Source organism: Orcinus orca, chromosome 4 (assembly GCF_937001465.1).
Source record: "Orcinus orca chromosome 4, mOrcOrc1.1, whole genome shotgun sequence".
NCBI lineage: Eukaryota > Metazoa > Chordata > Mammalia > Artiodactyla > Delphinidae > Orcinus > Orcinus orca.
This window is the reverse complement of record NC_064562.1, coordinates 42,362,644-42,381,278: the sequence shown is the minus strand read 5'-3', so window position 1 is coordinate 42,381,278 and position 18,635 is coordinate 42,362,644. Positions and strand designations below refer to the sequence as shown.

Here is an 18,635-nt window from a genome sequence, read left to right as displayed (position 1 = left end):
GTTGGAAGATTTTTTTTATCACAGTTTCAATTTCATTACTTGTGATTGGTCTGTTCATATTTTCTGTTTCTTCTTGGTTCATCTTGGAAGGTTGTACTTTTCTGAGAATTTGTCCATTTCTTCCAGGTTGTCCATTTTATTGGCATATAGTTGCTTGTAGTAGTCTCTCATGGTCCTTTGTATTTATGCAGTGTCAGTTGTTATTTCTCCTTTTTCGTTTCTAATTCTATTGATTTGAGTCTTCTCCCTTTTTTTCTTAATGAGACTGGCTAATGGTTTATCAATTTTGTTTATCTTTTCAAAGAACCAGCTTTTAGTTTTATTGATCTTTGCTATCTTTCCTTCATTTCTTTTAAAATTATTTCTGATCTGATCTTTATGATTTCTTTCCTTCTGCTAACTTTGGGGGTTTTTTGTTCTTCTTTCTCTAATTGCTTTAGGTGTAAGGTTAGGTTGTTTATTTGAGATTTTTCTTGTTTTTTGCGGTAGGATTGTATTGCTATAAACTTCCCTCTTAGAACTGCTTTTGCTGCATCCCATAGGTTTTGTGTTGTATTTTCATTGTCATTTGTTTCTAGGTATTTTTTGATTTCCTCTTTGATTTCTTCAGTGATCTCTTGGTTATTTAGTAGTGTACTGTTGAGCCTCCATGTGTTTGTAGTTTTTACAGATTTTTTCCCTCTAATTTGATATCTAGTCTCATAACATTGTGGTCATAAAAGATAATTGATATGATTTCAATTTTCTTAAATTTACCAAGGCTTTATTTGTGACCCAAGATATGATCAATCCTGGAAAATATTCCATGGACACTCGAGAAGAACGTGTATTCTGTTGTTTTTTCATGGAATGTCCTATAAATATCAATTAAGTATATTTGGTCTAATGTGTCTTTTAAAGCTTGTGTTTATTTATTTTCATTTTGGATGATCTGTCCATTGGTGAAAGTGGGGTGTTAAAGTCCCCTACTATTATTGTGTTACTGTCAATTTCCCCTTTTTTTTTTTTTTTTTTTTGCGGTACACGGGCCTCTCACTGTTGTGGCCTCTCCCGTTGCGGAGCACAGGCTCTGGACGTGCAGGCTCAGTAGCCATGGCTCATGGGCCCAGCCACTCCGCAGCATGTGGGATCTTCCCGGACCGGGGCACGAACCCATGTCCCCTGCATTGGCAGGTGGACTCTCAACCACTGCGCCACCAGGGAAGCCCTCAATTTCCCCTTTTATGGCTGTTAGCATTTGTCTTATGTATTGAGGTGCTCCTATATTGGGTGCATAAATATTTACAATTGTTATATCTTCTTCTTGGATTGATCCTTGGTCATTATGTAGTGTCCTTCTTTGTCTCTTGTAATAGTCTTTATTTTAAAGTCTATTTTGTCTGATATGAGAATTGCTACTCCAGCTTTCTTTTGATTTCAGTTTGCGTTGAATATCTTTTTCCATCCCCTCACTTTCAGTCTGTATGTGTCCCTAGGTCTGAAGTGGTCTCTTGTAGACAGCATATATATGGGTCTTGTTTTTGCGTCCATTCAGCCAGTCTGTGTCTTTTGTTTGGAGCACTGAATCCATTTACATTTAAGGTAATTATCGATACGTATGTTCCTATTACCATTTTCTTAATTGTTTTGGGTTTGTTATTGTAGGTCTTTTCCTTCTCTTGTGTTTCCTGCCTAGAGAAGTTCCTTTAGCATTTGTTGTAAAGCTGGTTTGGTGGTGCTGAATTCTCTTAACTTTTGCTTGTCTGTAAAGGTTTTGATTTCTCCATTGAATCTGAATGAGATCCTTGCTGGGTAGAGCAATCTTGGTTGTAGGTTTTTCTCTTTCATCACTTTAAATATGTCCTGCCACTCCCTTCTGGCTTGCAGAGTTTCTGTTGAAAGATCAGCTGTTAACCTTATGGGGTTTCCCTCGTATGTTATTTGTTGGTTTTCCCTTGCTACTTTTAATATTTTTCCTTTGTATTTAATTTTTGATAGTTTGATTAATATGTGTCTTGGTGTGTTTCTCCTTGGAGTTATCCTGTATGGGACTCTCTGTGCTTCCTGCACTTGACTACTTCCTTTCCCGTATGAGGGAAGTTTTCAACTATAATCTCTTCAAATATTTTCTCAGTCCCTTTCTTTTTCTCTTCTTCTTCTGGAACCCCTATAATTTGAATGTTGGTGCATTTAATGTTGTCCCAGAGGTCTCTGAGACTGTCCTCAATTCTTTTCATTCTTTTTTCTTTATTCTGCTCTGTGGCAGTTATTTCCACTATTTTATCTTCCAGGTCACTTCTCCGTTCTTCTGCCTCAGTTATTCTGCTATTGATTCCTTCTAGAGAATTCTTAATTTCATTTATTGTGTTGTTCATCATTGTTTGTTTGCTCTTTAGTTCTTCTAGGTCCTTGTTAAACATTTCTTTGATTTTCTCCGTTCTATTTCCAACATTTTGGATCAACTTTACTATCATTACTCTGAATTCTTTTTCAGGTAGACTGCCTATTTCCTCTTCATTTGTTTGGTCTGGTGGGTTTTTACCTTGTTCCTTCATCAGCTGCATATTTCTCTGTTTTCCTATTTGTTTAACCTACTGTGTTTGGGGTCTCCTTTTCGCAGGCTGCAGGTTCGTAGTTCCCATTGTTTTTGGTGTCTGCCCCCAGTGGGTGAGGTTTGTTCAGTGGCTTATTTAGGCTTCCTGGTGGAGGGGACTGGTATCTGTGTTCCGCCGGTTGGGGCTATATCTTGTCCTTTTGGCAGGCAGGGCCGTGTCTGGTGGTGTGTTTTGCAGTGTCTGTGAAATTATTATGACTTTACGCAGCTTCTCTGTTGATGGGTAGGGTTGTGTTCCCATCTTGCTAGTTGTTTGGCATGGTGTGTTCAGCACTGGAGCTTGCTGGCCATTGGGTGGAGCTGTGTCTTAGTGTTGAGATGAAGATCTCGGAGAGCTCTTACCAATTGATATTATGTGGGGCCGGGAGGTCTCTGGTGGTCCAATGTCCTGGACTCGGCCCTCCCACCTTGGAGGCTCAGGCCTGAGACCCGGCCAGAGCACCAAGACCCTGCCAGCCATACAGCTCAGAAGAAAAGGAAGAGAGAAAAAAACAAAAACAAAAAACGAACAGACAGAGCCCTAGGACAAATGGTAAAAGCAAACCTATACAGACAAAATCACACAAAGAGGCATACACATACACACTCACAAAAAAGAGAAAAGGGAAAAAAATATATATGTATATATATATATATATATATATATATATATATATATATATGGAAGAGAGCAACCAAACCCCAGTAAACAAATCCACCAATGATAATAAGCACTAAATACTAAACTAAGATAAACATAAAACCAGAAAAAAAATAATGCAGAAAGCAAACCGCAAGTGTACAGTTGCTCCCAAAGTCCACTGCCTCAATTTTGGGAACATTCGTTATCCATTTAGGTATCCTTCAGATGTAGGGTTTATCAGGTTGATTGTGGGGATTTAATCTGCTTCTCCTGAGGCTGCACAGAGAAATTTCCCTTTCTCTTATTCTTTCACACAGCTTCTGGGGTTCAGCTTTGGTTTTGGCCCCAACTCTGTGAGTAGGCCACCCTCAGGAGTCTGTTCCCTGCCCAGAGAGCTGGGGGTTAAAGCAGCGGCTGATTAGGGCTCTCTTGCTCTCTAAGGCCAGGGGGAGGGAGGGGTACGGTAGTCATTATTGGGATGTGGGGCGAGCCTGAGGCTGCAGAGGCCAGCGTGACGTTGCACCAGCCTGAGGCACGCTGTGTATTCTCCCGGGGAAGTTGTCCTTGGATCCCGGGACCCTGGCAGTGTCGGGCTGCACAAGCTCCCAGGGAGTGTGTGGATAGTGACCTGTGCTGGCACACAGGATTCTTGGTGGCAGCGGCAGCAGTGTTAGCAGTTCAGTCCCCTTCTGTGGTCCGAGCTGATAGCCGTGGCTCACGCCCATCTCTGGAGCTCGCTTAGGCAGTGTTCTGCCTTCTGTGGGCACACTGGGAAGGAATCCCCACTCCATGCACACCCCAAAACAAAGGTCTCTTGCCTCTCTGGCAGGTCCAGACTTTTTTCGGACTCCCTCCCAGCTAGCCGTGGTGCACTAACACCCTGCAGGCTGTGTTCACGCCGCCAACCCCAGTCCTCTCCCTGCGCTGTGACCGAAGCCCGAGACTCAGCTCCCAGCACCCTCTCACCCCGCCCCAGCAGGTGAGCAGACAAGCCTCTCGGGCTGGTGAGTGCTGGTCGGCCCCGATCCTCTGTGCAGGAATCTCTCCGCTTTGCCCTCCGCACCCCTGTTGCTGTGCTCTCCTCCACGGCTCTGAAGCTTCCCACCTCCGCCCCTCTCAGTCTCTGCCCGCGAAGGGGCTTCTAGCGTGTGGAAACCTTGCCTCCTTCACGGCTCCCTCCCACTGGTGCAGGTCCCGTCCCTATCCTTTTGTCTCTGTTTTTTCTTTTTTCTTTTGCCCTACCCAGGTACGTGGGGACTTTCTTGCCTTTTGGGAGGTCTGAGGTCTTCTGCCAGCATTCAGTGGGTGTTCTATAGTTGTTCCACGTGTAGATATATTTCTGATGTATTTGTGGGGAGGAAGGTGATCTCCGCGTCTTACTCCTCCTCTCCATCTTGAAGGTCTCCCGCACTGATCTGTTTGTTTGTTTAGCGCTGCATGGCATGTGGGATCTTAGTTCCCCAGCCAGCGATCGAACCTGTGCCCCCTGCATTGGAAGCACAGAGTCCTAATCACTGAACCCCAGGGAAGTCCCTGCATTAGTGTATTTTTGAAGAAAACTTATTCTTACATATAGGTTGGTCACAGTAATGAATAATATTGCCATTACATACATATCAGTATGGACTGATACTCAGATACTTATTTTATACTTTGGGTTATAATCCAATACTACCTTATTTTGTTGCTCAAGTTGTTCCAGTTTTGGCTACTGGGAACTTTTTCAGTTCGTTCTTGTATCCCTTTGTCTCAATCTGTTTTTAACGTAAATCACATTATTCTTTTATCTTTATCTCTTTATTCTCCCATTTCAGGTATTTGTATATCTAAAGTGTTATTGTCAATGAATAATGTAGGGTCCAAGCTGATGAGCAGGAGTCGGGACGACCAAGATATTTTATGTCAAACCAGCTCAAAATTTCAGTGAGATAATTTCCTTGAGGTTAAAAAAAAGCTCAAATGCCAGGATTTATTATTGTATATGTGTGGGTAGATATTTTTTCCAAACAGTCTCATGTGCTTATTTAGGTAAAGTGTTGAAATGGTGTAAGGCCAAATCTTTGCTTTTGACCTCATCCTGTCCAGTCTGTGCCACTTGCCATTACCGGGTTAATTTTTCTAAAGTATAAGTCTACATATGTTACTCCTTTATAGCCTGCAATAACTCCTTAGTGCTTACCAAATAAAAGGCCAGATCATTAGCCCAGTATTCACTACATTGCATGCCAAGGTCCCAAATCAGTTTTTAAAATCTTTCATTTCTCATTATTTTCCTACTTATACCATATGTCCCTGCCAAGTCGAACCTAAGCTCATAAAGATGTTTTTTCCGTTTTTTGCCTCTATAGTTTCACTAATGTTGCTGATGGGAAGCAACACCCATTTCTATTCATCTTGTGTCAAAAATCTTCCCTTTTCCCCATCCAATCCATTTCTACCATTGTCTGTCCTGCCCTGTGGTCTGGGAGGCTGACCTGTGGTCCCCAGCAATACTGTTCTTCTCTCTGCCTTCCTGGTGTGTTCAACCAATGGCAAGCCCAGAAGGACATCAGAAAATGAGGTCAGGGTAGTTTTCCCCTTGTTTCCTTCCTGAGGGGTTACCCCAGGCTGCTCAGGTCCTCTCAGGGCAGCCGTTACACAGCTTTCTCCTTTGGGATGCAGGTAACTGCTCCCTCCCATCCTCCCGAGGCCTAGGGATGGTAACGGTTCAGCTGTTGTTGCACAATCCCCTGTCATTTCCCTGTACCTCCCACCCACACCTTTGTAAATGGTCTTCATTAAATCCTTGTATTATCACAGTTTGAGTGCCATCTATTTCCTCTTGTGACCCTGATGCTCACTTCTTCTTTAGAATTAAAACCACTTCTTTCAAGAAACTTTCACTTACACTTCTCACAGGATATCATCTTTCCTTCCTCTGAGCATAAAATAGCACTTCATCTAAAGGCATTATTCAAAGTTTGCATTTTATTTGAGGGATTTTCTAATGCCTTCTTTTTGAGTATAAAGTCTCTAAGGGGAAGAGGACCAGCTTATTTCCCTTCATTCCCCACAGTCCCTAACAGTGTCCTGCATGGTACTAGGTACGTGAGGCATTATTTGCTAAATGCATGAATATTTGAAAACATATCTTCCAAGAGTTATGTTTGTTAACTTACACAAAGTTCTCATTCACTTGAGAAAGGAAGTGGGATTTTTGCAAAGAATGGGAAAATTAATGTTTTCTTCCCATACTCAAGATACGTTCTATAGAATACTGACAAAATCATGTTGATTTCTACTTTACTATATCCTCAATAGCTAATTCTGAGAATCTTGGAAAAATGAGTTGGAAATGACTTGACTGAATTTCAGATGATGACATTCTACAGAACATTTCCAAATATTCTGTATTCTATTCCACCTCTTTCAAAGTTCACCTTCTCTTTCCTGTTTAACCTCACCTCATTATTTGTAGATGCATTATGCCACAATTAATCCAAATATTACATAGCATAATTTTCATTTGCTCTACTACTTTATAATTATTTACCAGTTTCTTTCATCAATTTGTTTGTATTAGCAGGGAAAGTGCTTTCCACTTCTTTTGTATCTCACCACACTCTTGTATTTTGCAACTGGTGCTTCATTAATAGACCATCAGAATTCTGAGAAGTCTAGAGAAGTCACCATCCCTTTATTTGCTAAAATATAGTTTCAAAATATAGAGTTATTTTTTTGAACTGAATGTTTGTGTCCCCCCAGCCACAAAACTCATATGTTGAAACCCTAACCCCCAGTGTGATGGTATTAGGAGGTGAAGCCTTTGGGAAGTAATTAGGTTTAGATGAGATCATGAAGGTGAGGGCCCCATGATGGGAACACTGTCCTCATAAGAAGAAAGGCCAAAAACTCTCTCTCTGTCTCCAATATTTGAAGACACAGCAAAAAGTTGGCCAACTGCAAGCTAGGAAGAGCATCCTCACCAAGGAACCGAACTGGCTCATACTTGATCTTGGACTTCCCAGCATTCCGAACTATGAGAAATAAATTCCTGTTGTTTAACCTGTTTAAGCTATGTTACTTTGTTATGGCAGCCCAAACAAGCTTTCTTCATTTGAAGAAATCAAAGTCAATCTTTATATTAAGATAACATTTGAGAGACTTAAATAATTGTTATTATTGAATTATTATTCAAAATAATGCTGAGTTTACAAAGCCCTTGATTATATTTCTCAACATTCACAGATTCTGGGACTTACCATTGTTTTTTTAGAAAGTATGCATGGCTCTCCTTCTGTTGATGTCTCTCTTGATTTGGCAAAGAGAACACAGAGGACAGCAAAGGGTCACGATATAGTCATCACAAATGGATCCCTGTTTGAAAATATAAAAGAAACAGAAATGTAAAATCCACCTATTTGGGAATTAAGACTTGTGGATTTTCAAGACATTTTGAAGAGAAGCAGAAGGCATTGATCCTTTGAATTTGGAGTTTGGATGGATACATTTAGGAAAATGTTAGTTGATTTCTCTATATAGCTCCTGTCTCTTTTTATGAAATCAAATGTTTTCCTATAATTTGTGATATTGAAAATAGAAGATATCTAACCAAACTATCAATATGAGGGTAAAATAAGGAGTTTCATGAAGTAAAATCTCTTTTCTCCTCTACCCTCTCTCTTTCTCAGGAAGCTACTAGAGGATGTCTCCACCAAAGTGAAGGAGCAAACCAAGAAAGGTATAAGAAACCAGAGACTAACATGGGGGAGCGGTTAATGGAATCTCCAGTCATGGCGAAGGAGATCTCAGGGCAAAAGCAGAGCACCAGGAGTGAAAAGCATCTAGTTCAAAGGGTAGCGGGTCAGGGAGTGATTTCATCAAGGAGACGAAAATGATAGAATGTCTGATGTATTGAATGTTTGGGGAAGAGATTTAGAAAACTGGGAAAGAGTTTGGGACTGCACTACTCTTAAGTAAATGAAAAACTCCTAATGAAAAAGCCAAGCATTATTAATAGTAGGAAAAACAAAGTTTAGTAGAAAAGGCAATCATAGTTCATTACACGATTCAACTCAACTCTGAAGAGCAAGCAGAGCTATCATAATATAAATACTAAATACGGATTTAACCAAAATTATATATAACTATATTGGAAGGAGTGAGGTAGGGGTAGGGTGCATGTCCATGGTGGGGAAGGGGGATAAAACAGAACTAAATTCTCATCTTCCACAGTAAGAAGTCCAGAGACAATGCCCCCAACTGCAAAGTCAAAAAGTAGCAATACAAGTCTACTATTTGGAGATACGGAGGTAAACACCCAAAGATCAGCCTTTGGAAAGAGGAAGTAGGGGAGAGAAGTTTGGGGAGTACTATTTTCCTTAACAAACCTTATAAATTAGATAATTTTAAAAACTATGTGCTTGCAGAGCTTTGTTAACTAAAATGAAAGCTGTACTAGAAAACAGGGATGGGGGGATTTAGTGAGCCAGAAATCATGAGCAATTTTTGGAAAAAAAAATGAAGCAGATGGGATTACATTGATGGAGAAAGTAAAACAGAGCTAAGGAACATGAAACCTAACATAGTCAGAGGCACGGTATTTGATAAACCCCAAACCAAAAACTCTCAGTTCAGAAAGGAGGAAGAATGGGCTGGGGAATGAAAGATGAGTGGTTAACTGATGCCAGCTTGAGCAGCTGGGCCAGCCCAGAGCTGCCAGCTGTGGCCTTGCCTGGAACACAGCCTGCAGAGCAGTTTAACAGATGACCCTAATGTGGGCTTTGGGGCCCCAGAAGAGAAGAGGGGTGAGATAAGTGGGGCAGCTATTCACCTATCACATAAGAGGTCAGACTCTCAAAGACTCACCACAAACACACTAAAAGAAATAATAAAAGGTAAAGACATTTTAGCACAGCTGATAAATCTAAATCACTCCCACCCATGAGATAGCCAAATTATTTTACGTTTGGTATTCATCAAATGGTATTTTTTTCCTTCTTTTCATTTTTGGCTGAATAGAACTTTCCTGGTTCCTTTTGTTCCCTTTAGTAGTTTTAGATGTTCCACAACTAATTTTTATTAGCAATGACCCTTAAATTTTTACCCACAACTTAACATTATATATTAAAAAATTTTTTTTGACATCTTTATTAGAGTATAATTGCTTTACAATGTTGCGTTAGTTTCTGCTTTATAACAAAGTGAATCAGCTATACATATACATATGTTCCCGTATCTCCTCCCTCTTGCATCTCCCTCCCTCCCTCCCTATCCCAACCCTCTAGGTGGTCGCAAAGCACCCCGCTGATCTCCCTGTGCTCTGTGGCTGCTTCCCACTAGCTATTTTACATTTGGTAGTGTATATAAGTCCATGCCACTCTCTCACTTTGTCCCAGCTTACCCTTCCTCCTCCCCATGTCAAGTCCATTCTCTACATCTGTGTCTTTATTCCTGTCCTGCCCCTAGGTTCTTCAGAACAATTTCTTTTCTTTTTTTTAAGATTGCATATATATATGTTAGCATACAGTATGTGTTTTTCTCTTTCTGACTTACTTCACTGTATGACAGACTCTAGGTCCATCCATCTCACTACAAATAACTCAATTTTGCTTCTTTTTATGGCTGAGTAATATTCCATTGTATATATGTGCCACATCTTCTTTATCCATTCATCGGTTGATGGACATTTAAGTTGCTTCCATGTCCTGGCTATTAACATTATATTTATCTTGAGATTCATCAACGTTGTAGTGGGTATCAATAGTTCATTCCTTTTTATTGCTAAGTAGTATCCATATAATGGATAGATCACAATTTGTTTATCCATTCACCTGCTGGGGGACATTTGGGTGGTTTTTAGTTTTTGGCTATTACAAGCAAAACTGCTCTGAACATTTGTGTACAAGTCTTGGTATGGATATATATTTTTGTAGGGTAAATATCTAGGAGCAGAATGGCTGGGCTAAAAAGTAGGTGTATATTTAACTTTTTAAGAAACTGTATTTTACATTCCAATCAGCAGTGCATGAGAGTTTCAGTTCCTCCATATCTGCTCACACTTGGTGTGGTTTAGGCTGATTAATTTTAGCTATCCCAATAGGTGTGTAGTGGTATCTCATTGTGGTTTTAATTTGCATTTCTCTAATGACTGATGATATTGAACATCTTCTTATGTTCTTATTTGCCATTCAAATGTTTTCTTTTTTTTTCTAATTTTATTGTTTGGGTTAAAAATATATACTTAACATGAGATCTACCCTCTTAACACATTTAAGTTTACACAACACAACGATTTGAAGAATCCCAGAATAATTATACTGAGTGAAAGAAGCTACACACTGTATAGTTCTATTATATAAAATGGTAGAAAATGAAAACTAATCTATAGTGACAGAAAGCATATTGGTGGTTACTTGGGGAAGAGGGGAGGGGAAAGAAGGAAAGATTACAAAGGGATGTGAGTAAATTTTGGGGGTGATGAATATGTTCACTATTTTGACTGTGAGGTTTCACAGGTATATACATATGTCTAAACTTATCAAATTGTTCATTTTAAATATATGCAGTTTATTGTAAGTCAGTTATACCTCAGTAATGTTCTTTTTATAAAAAAATGTGTATTTATCTATCAATGCCAGACAAAGCCTTTAGAATATCTTAGTTTCTTCCTCTTCCTTCCAATCTTCCAAATTTTGTCAAAACCAACTAAAGTTTTAGTTTTAGACTGTTATTAATTTTTCAAACTCCTAATGAGCATTTAAAAAAATTGATTATGGGGGCTTCCCTGGTGGCGCAGTGGTTGAGAGTCCGCCTGCCGATGCAGGGGACACGGGTTCGTGCCCCGGTCCGGGAGGATCCCACATGTCGCGGAGCGGCTGGGCCCGTGAGCCATGGCCACTAGGCCTGCGCGTCCAGAGCCTGTGCTCCGCAAAGGGAGAGGCCACAACAGTGAGAGGCCCGCGTACCGCAAAAAAAAAAAAAAAAAAAAAAAAAAAAATTGATTATGTACTAAGCCTTTAAAAAAGTTGATAACTTTCATGTTAAATAGTCATAGCGTAATAAATAAAGAGCTCCTACAAATCAATTAGAAAAGAAAAACAACTCAATAAAACAATGAACAAAGTATATGTACAGATAATTTATAGAAGAAATGAAAAAGGACAATAAATTTTCAAAAAGTTGCTTGATCTATCTAATAAAAATTTAACTAAAACGACAAGGAAATATCATTTCCTCTCTGACAGGCAACATGAAAAAATATTATATTGGCACACGTATAATATTAATAAATTATAAATTGATATAATCTTTTTGAAGGGATACTTAACAGTATTTTTCAAATTTTGAATGTGCATATCCTGTGATCTGTCAATCTAATCTAGTACACTATCCTACAAAAATACCAGTGCATGTACCAAATCATATACGTACAACTATTTAAACTGCAATATCACTTAACCTTTCATCAATAAGGAAGTGATTAAGTATGTTATCTCTATGATGGAATACTATGCAGATATTAAAAAGAATCTGTATTACAGACATAAAAGGTGTCTACCATATATTAAGTGGAAAAAACAGGTTACAATATAGTATGAACTCATTAAAAAAAAAAAAAGCAATAAATTAGCCCTGCATATCCCAAACCCCATATGTCTAGATCTATAGCTATAGCTACATCTAATCTATATGTATATGCCTTATAGGCATAGGAAAAAGAAACCTGAGGAAGGAGACCACCAAGTTACTAATAGAATTTATCACTGAGTAGAGATTTTCACTTTTTATTTTATATACCTCTGTGTTTGGATTTGTCATAAAATTACCTATATATGTATTATCTTGTATAATTAAAAAAGTAAGAAATATTTTCAAATAAAAAATAAAATAATTTCAATGGAATAAGATAAGTTCCTAAAATATTTTGCCTATTTATTTATTTATTTTTGCTGTACACGGGCCTCCCACTGTTGTGGCCTCTCCCATTGCGGAGGACAGGCTCCAGACGCACAGGCCCAGCGGCCATGGCCCACTGGGCCCAGCCTGCTCCGTGGCATGTGGGATCTTCCCAGACCGGGACATGAACCCGTGTCCCCTGCATCGGCAGGTGGACTCTCAACCACTGCGCCACCAGCGAAGCCCTCTGTCTATTTATTGATATTTGTTTCCTGTGATGGTTAATTTTATGTGTCATCTTGGCCAGGTCATAGTACCCAGATATTAGATCAAACACTATTCTAGATGTTTCTGTGAAGATAATATTTCAGATGAGATTAACATTTAAATCAGTAGACTTAGAGTAACCCTCCATAATGTGGGTGGGTCTCATCTAATTAGTTGAAGGCCTTAATAGAGAAAGAACAACTTCCCCTGAGTAAGAAGGAATTCTGCCTGGTGGGCCTACTTACTTTACGGGGTTGGTGTAAGGATTAAATGATGTAACATATGTAATATACCTGGGGCATAGTAGGCTCTGAACATTCCTCTTCCACTGTATGACATACATTGCAAATACAAGAGTTGTTTATTTTCTAAGGTTTTCACAGAAACATAGAAGGAGGTCCCATAACCAGAGGATCTATTGCTACAGTAATGGAATACAAGGTTGCAGATGCTAGGAAACTCCTACTAATCAAATTCGTATGATGATGGGTACCATCAAATTGTCTCCATGTTTATGACAATTATTTTGAACGTGGGCGCATACTTGAATGATACAGTGTCATAAGAGACTCACCGGGATGCCGTATCGAGTCCTGTAGAGGGTCCTCATTGCAACACTTGTTCCACACAGACAGCATTCATTCATATCAGATGCAACTTGACATGCAAGACACGTGAAGCAAAATATGCCACAGAGACCTGGACACATGAAATCAGAGGTACAAATTACTCCACTCTGCCCCCACCACAGCTGAAAGTTAGTGTGCTTTCATGAATGGCGGTCCAAATCCTGGGGCCTTTGTCACACATCCTGCTGCCAAGTCCATCTTCACTGCTTTTGCTCAGCAACGCATCAGCTTCTCCCTTCTCTCCACCCAATCATTTCTGGAATAACCACACCTTGGAAAGTCTGTATTCTTTTTGTAGTACTGCCTTCATCCATGTATTGAATGATTCACTGAAACCTAGCCATGTTCCAGAGATTATCCTCAGTACTGACAATGCCTCTGTCTGAAGTCTAGAAGGGAAGTTAGATCATATGAAAAATTCTCCAACAGAAACCTACTCAGGATGCCAAGGAGTCACTCACACAAATGGGGCCTCCAGTGCTCTGGGAAGGAAATGTTGCTTGATCTGAATATTGAAGGATGATTAGGAATTTTATAGGTAGAGGAAAGGGAAAAGACCCTCTTTAGATAACATGGTATGTCTAGGCAATGGCTGGTTTTCATTCAACATGGCTGGAGCCAGGGATGGGACGGGGATGAAGCTGGACCCATGGCGAGTTGGAGACTGGATAAAGAGGAAGTACGAGTGCTCAGAATGGGTCATGGTAGTCATGAGGAACCTCTGAAATATTTTAAGAAGGGAGAATGATTTGGTCAGATCTACAATTAAGAAATTCTGTATGAAGATATTAAGCTCATATTAGGACTTGTAATTCACTTATTTGAGTAACAATACTAGGGGTTAGGGGATTAGAATGTTCATCTTTAGAAGGTTTTATTATTGTGGTTTCATTATCACTATGATATGCAGATGTTGAACTAATGTCCCGAGAAGTGTAAGTCATCACCCCAGGTCATCCAGTAGGACAATGACAGCAAATAAATAAACCCAACTGTTCCATTTCCTAGGTAATTCTTTCCCTCTGTGCTTTTTAAAAAAATATTATTTTTAATATCTAATATTACTTTAAATATTATTTTACAATCTACTTTAAAAAAATTTTATTTATCTTTATTTTTGGCTGCGTTTGGTCTGCGTTGCTGCGCTCGGGCTTTCTCTACTTGCAGAAGGCAGTGGTTACTGTTCATTACGGTGCGGTGGCTTCTCTTGTTGCGGAGCACAGGCTCTAGGCGCACAGGCTTCAGCAGTTGTGGCTTGCAGTCTCTAGAGTACAGCCTCAGTAGTTGTGGCGCATGGGCTTAGTTGCTCTGCAACATGTGGGATCTTCCCGGACCAGGGTTTGAACCCGTGTCCCTTGCATTGGCAGGCGGGTCCTTAACCACTGCGTCACCAGGGAAGCCCCCCTTTAGGCTTTTCAATGTAATTATTAACTCGATTTCAAATTTCAATTCCAGTGATAAGTTAGAGGTTAACAAATTTTCCTTTCCTGTCTCAGAACACTGTGTAGACTTCAAGGAGGCAGGAAAACAAAACCAAAAACCTCAGAGCAAAATTTGTTATATAGGCAGGTTTGTTTGTTTCCTGCTTGGTGTTGAGAACTAAGCATTTGACCTTTCTGACACCCCCATCTTCTCTCAAACTTCCTCTCTCCCAAGTTTACTTAGAGAGCTCTCATAAAAGAAACAAAACAAAAAACAAGGAGGGTCAGAGATATTTTACCCAATGAGAAGTTAATTGCCTTTAGAATTCTTTATTCTTAGGTGTATAACAAAGCTAAATGTACAAATAAAATAATTTTTCTCTGAGCTCATGCTGAAACCATGGATGAAAATTATCCCTTGTTTACTGGGCACAGTGTAACTATAAAATAATGAGTTTAATTTATGTGTAACAAGAGCAGTCTTTTTTTTTAATCAAGTAAAACTTGAAATGTCTCTTTTAATATGATGTATGGTCTATTTATAGTCATTAGGCCAAGTCTGTTCACTGTTAGAGTTATCAGCTTTTTGCCTATTATCTTAACTCCAGAACTTATTTTAGGAGTAAGACTATTCTTCGAAGGGTGGAGAACAATTAATTTACAGTCCGTACAGGTTTTTTCTGTTAACAAAGCATTGCCTGACACACAGGGTACTTTGGCATCAGTGGGGAACGTTTACTACACAATAAGGGAGGAGTGAGGGAAGGATTTGGTCTTTGGTAATTCACCTCCGCATCAGTTACGGGCGCACTTTCCCCAGCACTTACAGACGCCGCAATCGCTGAAGCAGTCACACATGCCCGTCTGCCAGTTAGAGGTTTGAGGAACCGGACCAGCTCCAGGCTGAGTTACAATGACCACTGGAGATGGAGCTTGCATTTTCGATGCAGGGTCTTACGTGGCAGTGGTCTGAAAGGAAAAACTTGGTGTAAGTAGCCTGGAGGTTGCTCTTGGAAGCCTGTTTTGAGGTACTCTGCTTCATGGGCAAGTGAGGAAATTTAAACCAAGTGACTTGTTGATCTTTGAAGAACAGAATTTCTGCAGAGGCCCCTGGGGGAAGGGATTCACTGAACTGGTAAAACGTACAGATTCTTCTCTTGGTGTTAGGGAACGTAACAGGGTTGTAAGAACTATTTTAAACAGGTGCCTGGTCTCCACACAAGACAGGGAAACAAATTAGAAAACCCGTGATAATGACCATGCCAACTAAAAATTGTTGCACGCTGTTTGGTTCTACAAGAACGAAGTCACCCGCCACTGCAGTCGCTGACCTTCAACACACCCTGAAAGGAGTTCAGCACGGTGATCAGGAATGAGGCACTGTGTGTTCTGGGAAACACTGGCAGAACAGGCCTTCAGAGAGTTAGATATTTTTTAGGAGAAGATTTTATGAGCCCCATTTCTTACATCTTCTCATATCTAGAAAAGCACTAAAATCATTAACGGAGGCGTCTGCTCCCCGTGACCAGCAGCAACCTTCTGCCAAAATGTGTGCTTGACGCACGTGCCCCCTTCACCAAAATCGCGTGCATACTCACCTCCCCTCCGACCTCTTCGCAGCAGGTCCTCAGAGCTATCTGCGAGGCTGTTCTCCCAGGCTATAGTCCTCATTTGGCTCCAAATAAAACTTAACTCACAACACTCATGTTGTGCATTTTTTTTCAGTTGACAGAAGAAATAGTGAATTACGGAAACGGACTTCTGTAAAATTGCACCATCCTAAGCTTTTGTGTACTTGCAACCTTTCTCCTCTTGCCCCTCTTTTATGTTCCCTTTTGCTGTGGACTTGTTTCTGATGAGCAGTTGTAAAGGAAAAACTCCCCTGTTTTCTGTCTACTCACAGAACACTGTCACCTGTGATCACCAAATGTGTGGTAGCTTTTTTCCACACCAAGCAATTCTGCAACACCAGATGGGGGTCCATTGGATTGCACCCTGCAGGCCTGCGAGCCCTGTACTTGTCCGGAGACCGAAGAAAGAGCCCAGAGTCAGCGACAGAAACATCAATGGTTTAATGGATAGGGGGATCTTACATTTCTGAAGCAAGGTCCTGGAGTGACAGCCCACCAGTCTTCGCTCCCAGGGCAGGGGATGGGGGGAGAGGGAGGTTACCAGTTTTAGGGGGGATTGACATCAGGTTGGCTCACTGGTTACCAGGGAAACAAGCAGAGGAGCACAGCCTCTCACCACCCCTTTGATAAGCTATCACAGGGGAGATATTCTGATCTAAAGCTTAGAACAATCACTAGCTGGGGCAGGGGGCAAGTACGTAGGTATTTGCTGATTAGGGAAGGTCAGTCATCTGAATAGAATGTAGGTTAAGCAGGGACTGGTAAGCAGAGAATGTACAGAGAACAAGAGAACAGACATCTTGAGGAGCCTGCCCATACAGTGTCCTACAATTTGGCTCAATTCTGACACTGTCTATAGGAGACAGTGTCAGATTCCATGTGTTAAGGGCTCAGTCCCACAAGACTGCCCTCCCTCCCCTACTTCAGATGCCAATTGTAAGACCAGGTTGTCACCAGTGCTTCTGACCAACTAGATCAGAGGTTCCCATGACCCCTTCCTCAGGTTTGATAAATTTGCTGGATTGGCTCACAGAACTCAGGAAAATAGATTACTTACTAGATTATTGATATATTACAAAGGCTATTAAAAGATAAGAATGAACAACCAGATGAAAAGATACAGAGGGTGAGGTTCAGAGCCTGTGGAGTTTGGGGTGGGCCACCTTCCCAGTACACCAACCCCAAAGCTCTCTGAACCCTGTCCTTTTGGGTTCTTATGGAGCCTTGATTACACAGGCATGATTCATTAAATCATTGGCCATTGGTGATTGAATTCAGTCTCCAAACCCCTCTCCCCTCCCCTGGAAGTCTGAGAGCTTCGCAAAAAGTTCCAACCCTCTAAACAAAGATTGGTTTCTCTGGCAACCAGCACCCTCAAGGGCTTTCAAAAAAGTCACTTCATTAGCATAAACTCCTCTGTAGTTGAGAGGGGCTTGTTATGAATAACAAGACACCTTTATTGCTCTTACCATGTAAGAAATTCCAAAGATTTTAGGAGCTCTGTGCCATGAACGGGAATGAAGACCAAATATGTATTTCTTATTAAAAACCACAACATCACAGTAGTCCTCTCCAATCTTCCTTCATCCAAGTTGGTCCTTCACTTCAAATTTACCTGGAGCCTGTATCCCTCTGACAGTGCAGACTGTCAGTGCTGACAGACCCTTGGTACGTGTTAGGGGCAAGCCCTGATGGTGTGCCCCAGCAACGTTTATTATGAAGTACATTTTGTTAGGTTAGTCCTAATTTCTCTCCATCATGAGAGGCAGTGTGGGGTCATGCAACATTGATTTGATTTGAAGTGAGAATATCTTTGCTCAAATTCTGGTTTCCTAAACTGTGTGATCTTGGACTAGTCATTGATCAGCCTAGTTATTTAACTAATCATTTAAATTTCCTCTTACTAATCTTTAAAAATGGAAATGGTTTCTGACCTATCCACCTTCTGTGCTTATTGAGAGTATTTTCTTTTGTCCTGTATTCTGAAGTGGAAATGTATTACATCTCAGTGTCTAGCACACTGTGAGTGAATCAAGCATATAATAAGTACTTAATTCAAGAAGACAATAAAAATTACCTTCTATGAGTACCTTCTATGAGATAAAGTCTAGGGATGAATTTAATGAACAATAAAAAAAAATCAGATTAGTATCAGGGAGTACGGCTAAAATGTACAAAAATGCAGCAAGGAAATTTCTTTTGATGATTTCCACAAATATCTGTTGGCAATAATATCAGCTAATATTCATTGAAATTCTACCCTATATCAGGCACTGTGCTAGACTCACACTGTCCACTTAATGTTGCAACAGCCCTGCCAAGTAGGAATTATTATATTTATTGAGTTGATGAGGAAATGGAGGCTCAGAGAGTTTAAGTAAATTATGAAATTCAAATCCTTCTCTGGCTCACTCCACAGTCCCTGTCCCTCCCTTTGCCCCTTAGCTTTAGAGCCCTGCTCCATCACAGCACTTATTACAGGGTAGCATTTTCATTGGTTTGTTGTGATCTCCTTGAGAACTGGAACTCTCTTTTCATATTTATTCCTTTAGCACCAACTTCAATGTAGTCTAATAGAAGGTACTTTTCCTTGTC

General features: G+C 40.4%; 1 protein-coding gene across 1 annotated transcript in view; it reads right to left on the bottom strand.

Moving 5' to 3' along the window:
• PLAC8 (placenta associated 8) overlaps window positions 1-18,635 on the bottom strand; it is a 38,125-nt gene that overhangs the window by 8,921 nt on the left and 10,569 nt on the right. The window contains exons 2-4 of the mRNA XM_004282162.3: window positions 15,237-15,378; window positions 12,934-13,058; window positions 7,457-7,571 (exon numbers count right to left, since the gene is read on the bottom strand). Of these exons, the coding sequence (XP_004282210.1) occupies window positions 7,467-7,571; window positions 12,934-13,058; window positions 15,237-15,348 (342 nt within the window). The 5' untranslated portion in view covers window positions 15,349-15,378 and the 3' untranslated portion in view covers window positions 7,457-7,466. The remainder of the gene's footprint in view (window positions 1-7,456; window positions 7,572-12,933; window positions 13,059-15,236; window positions 15,379-18,635) is intronic.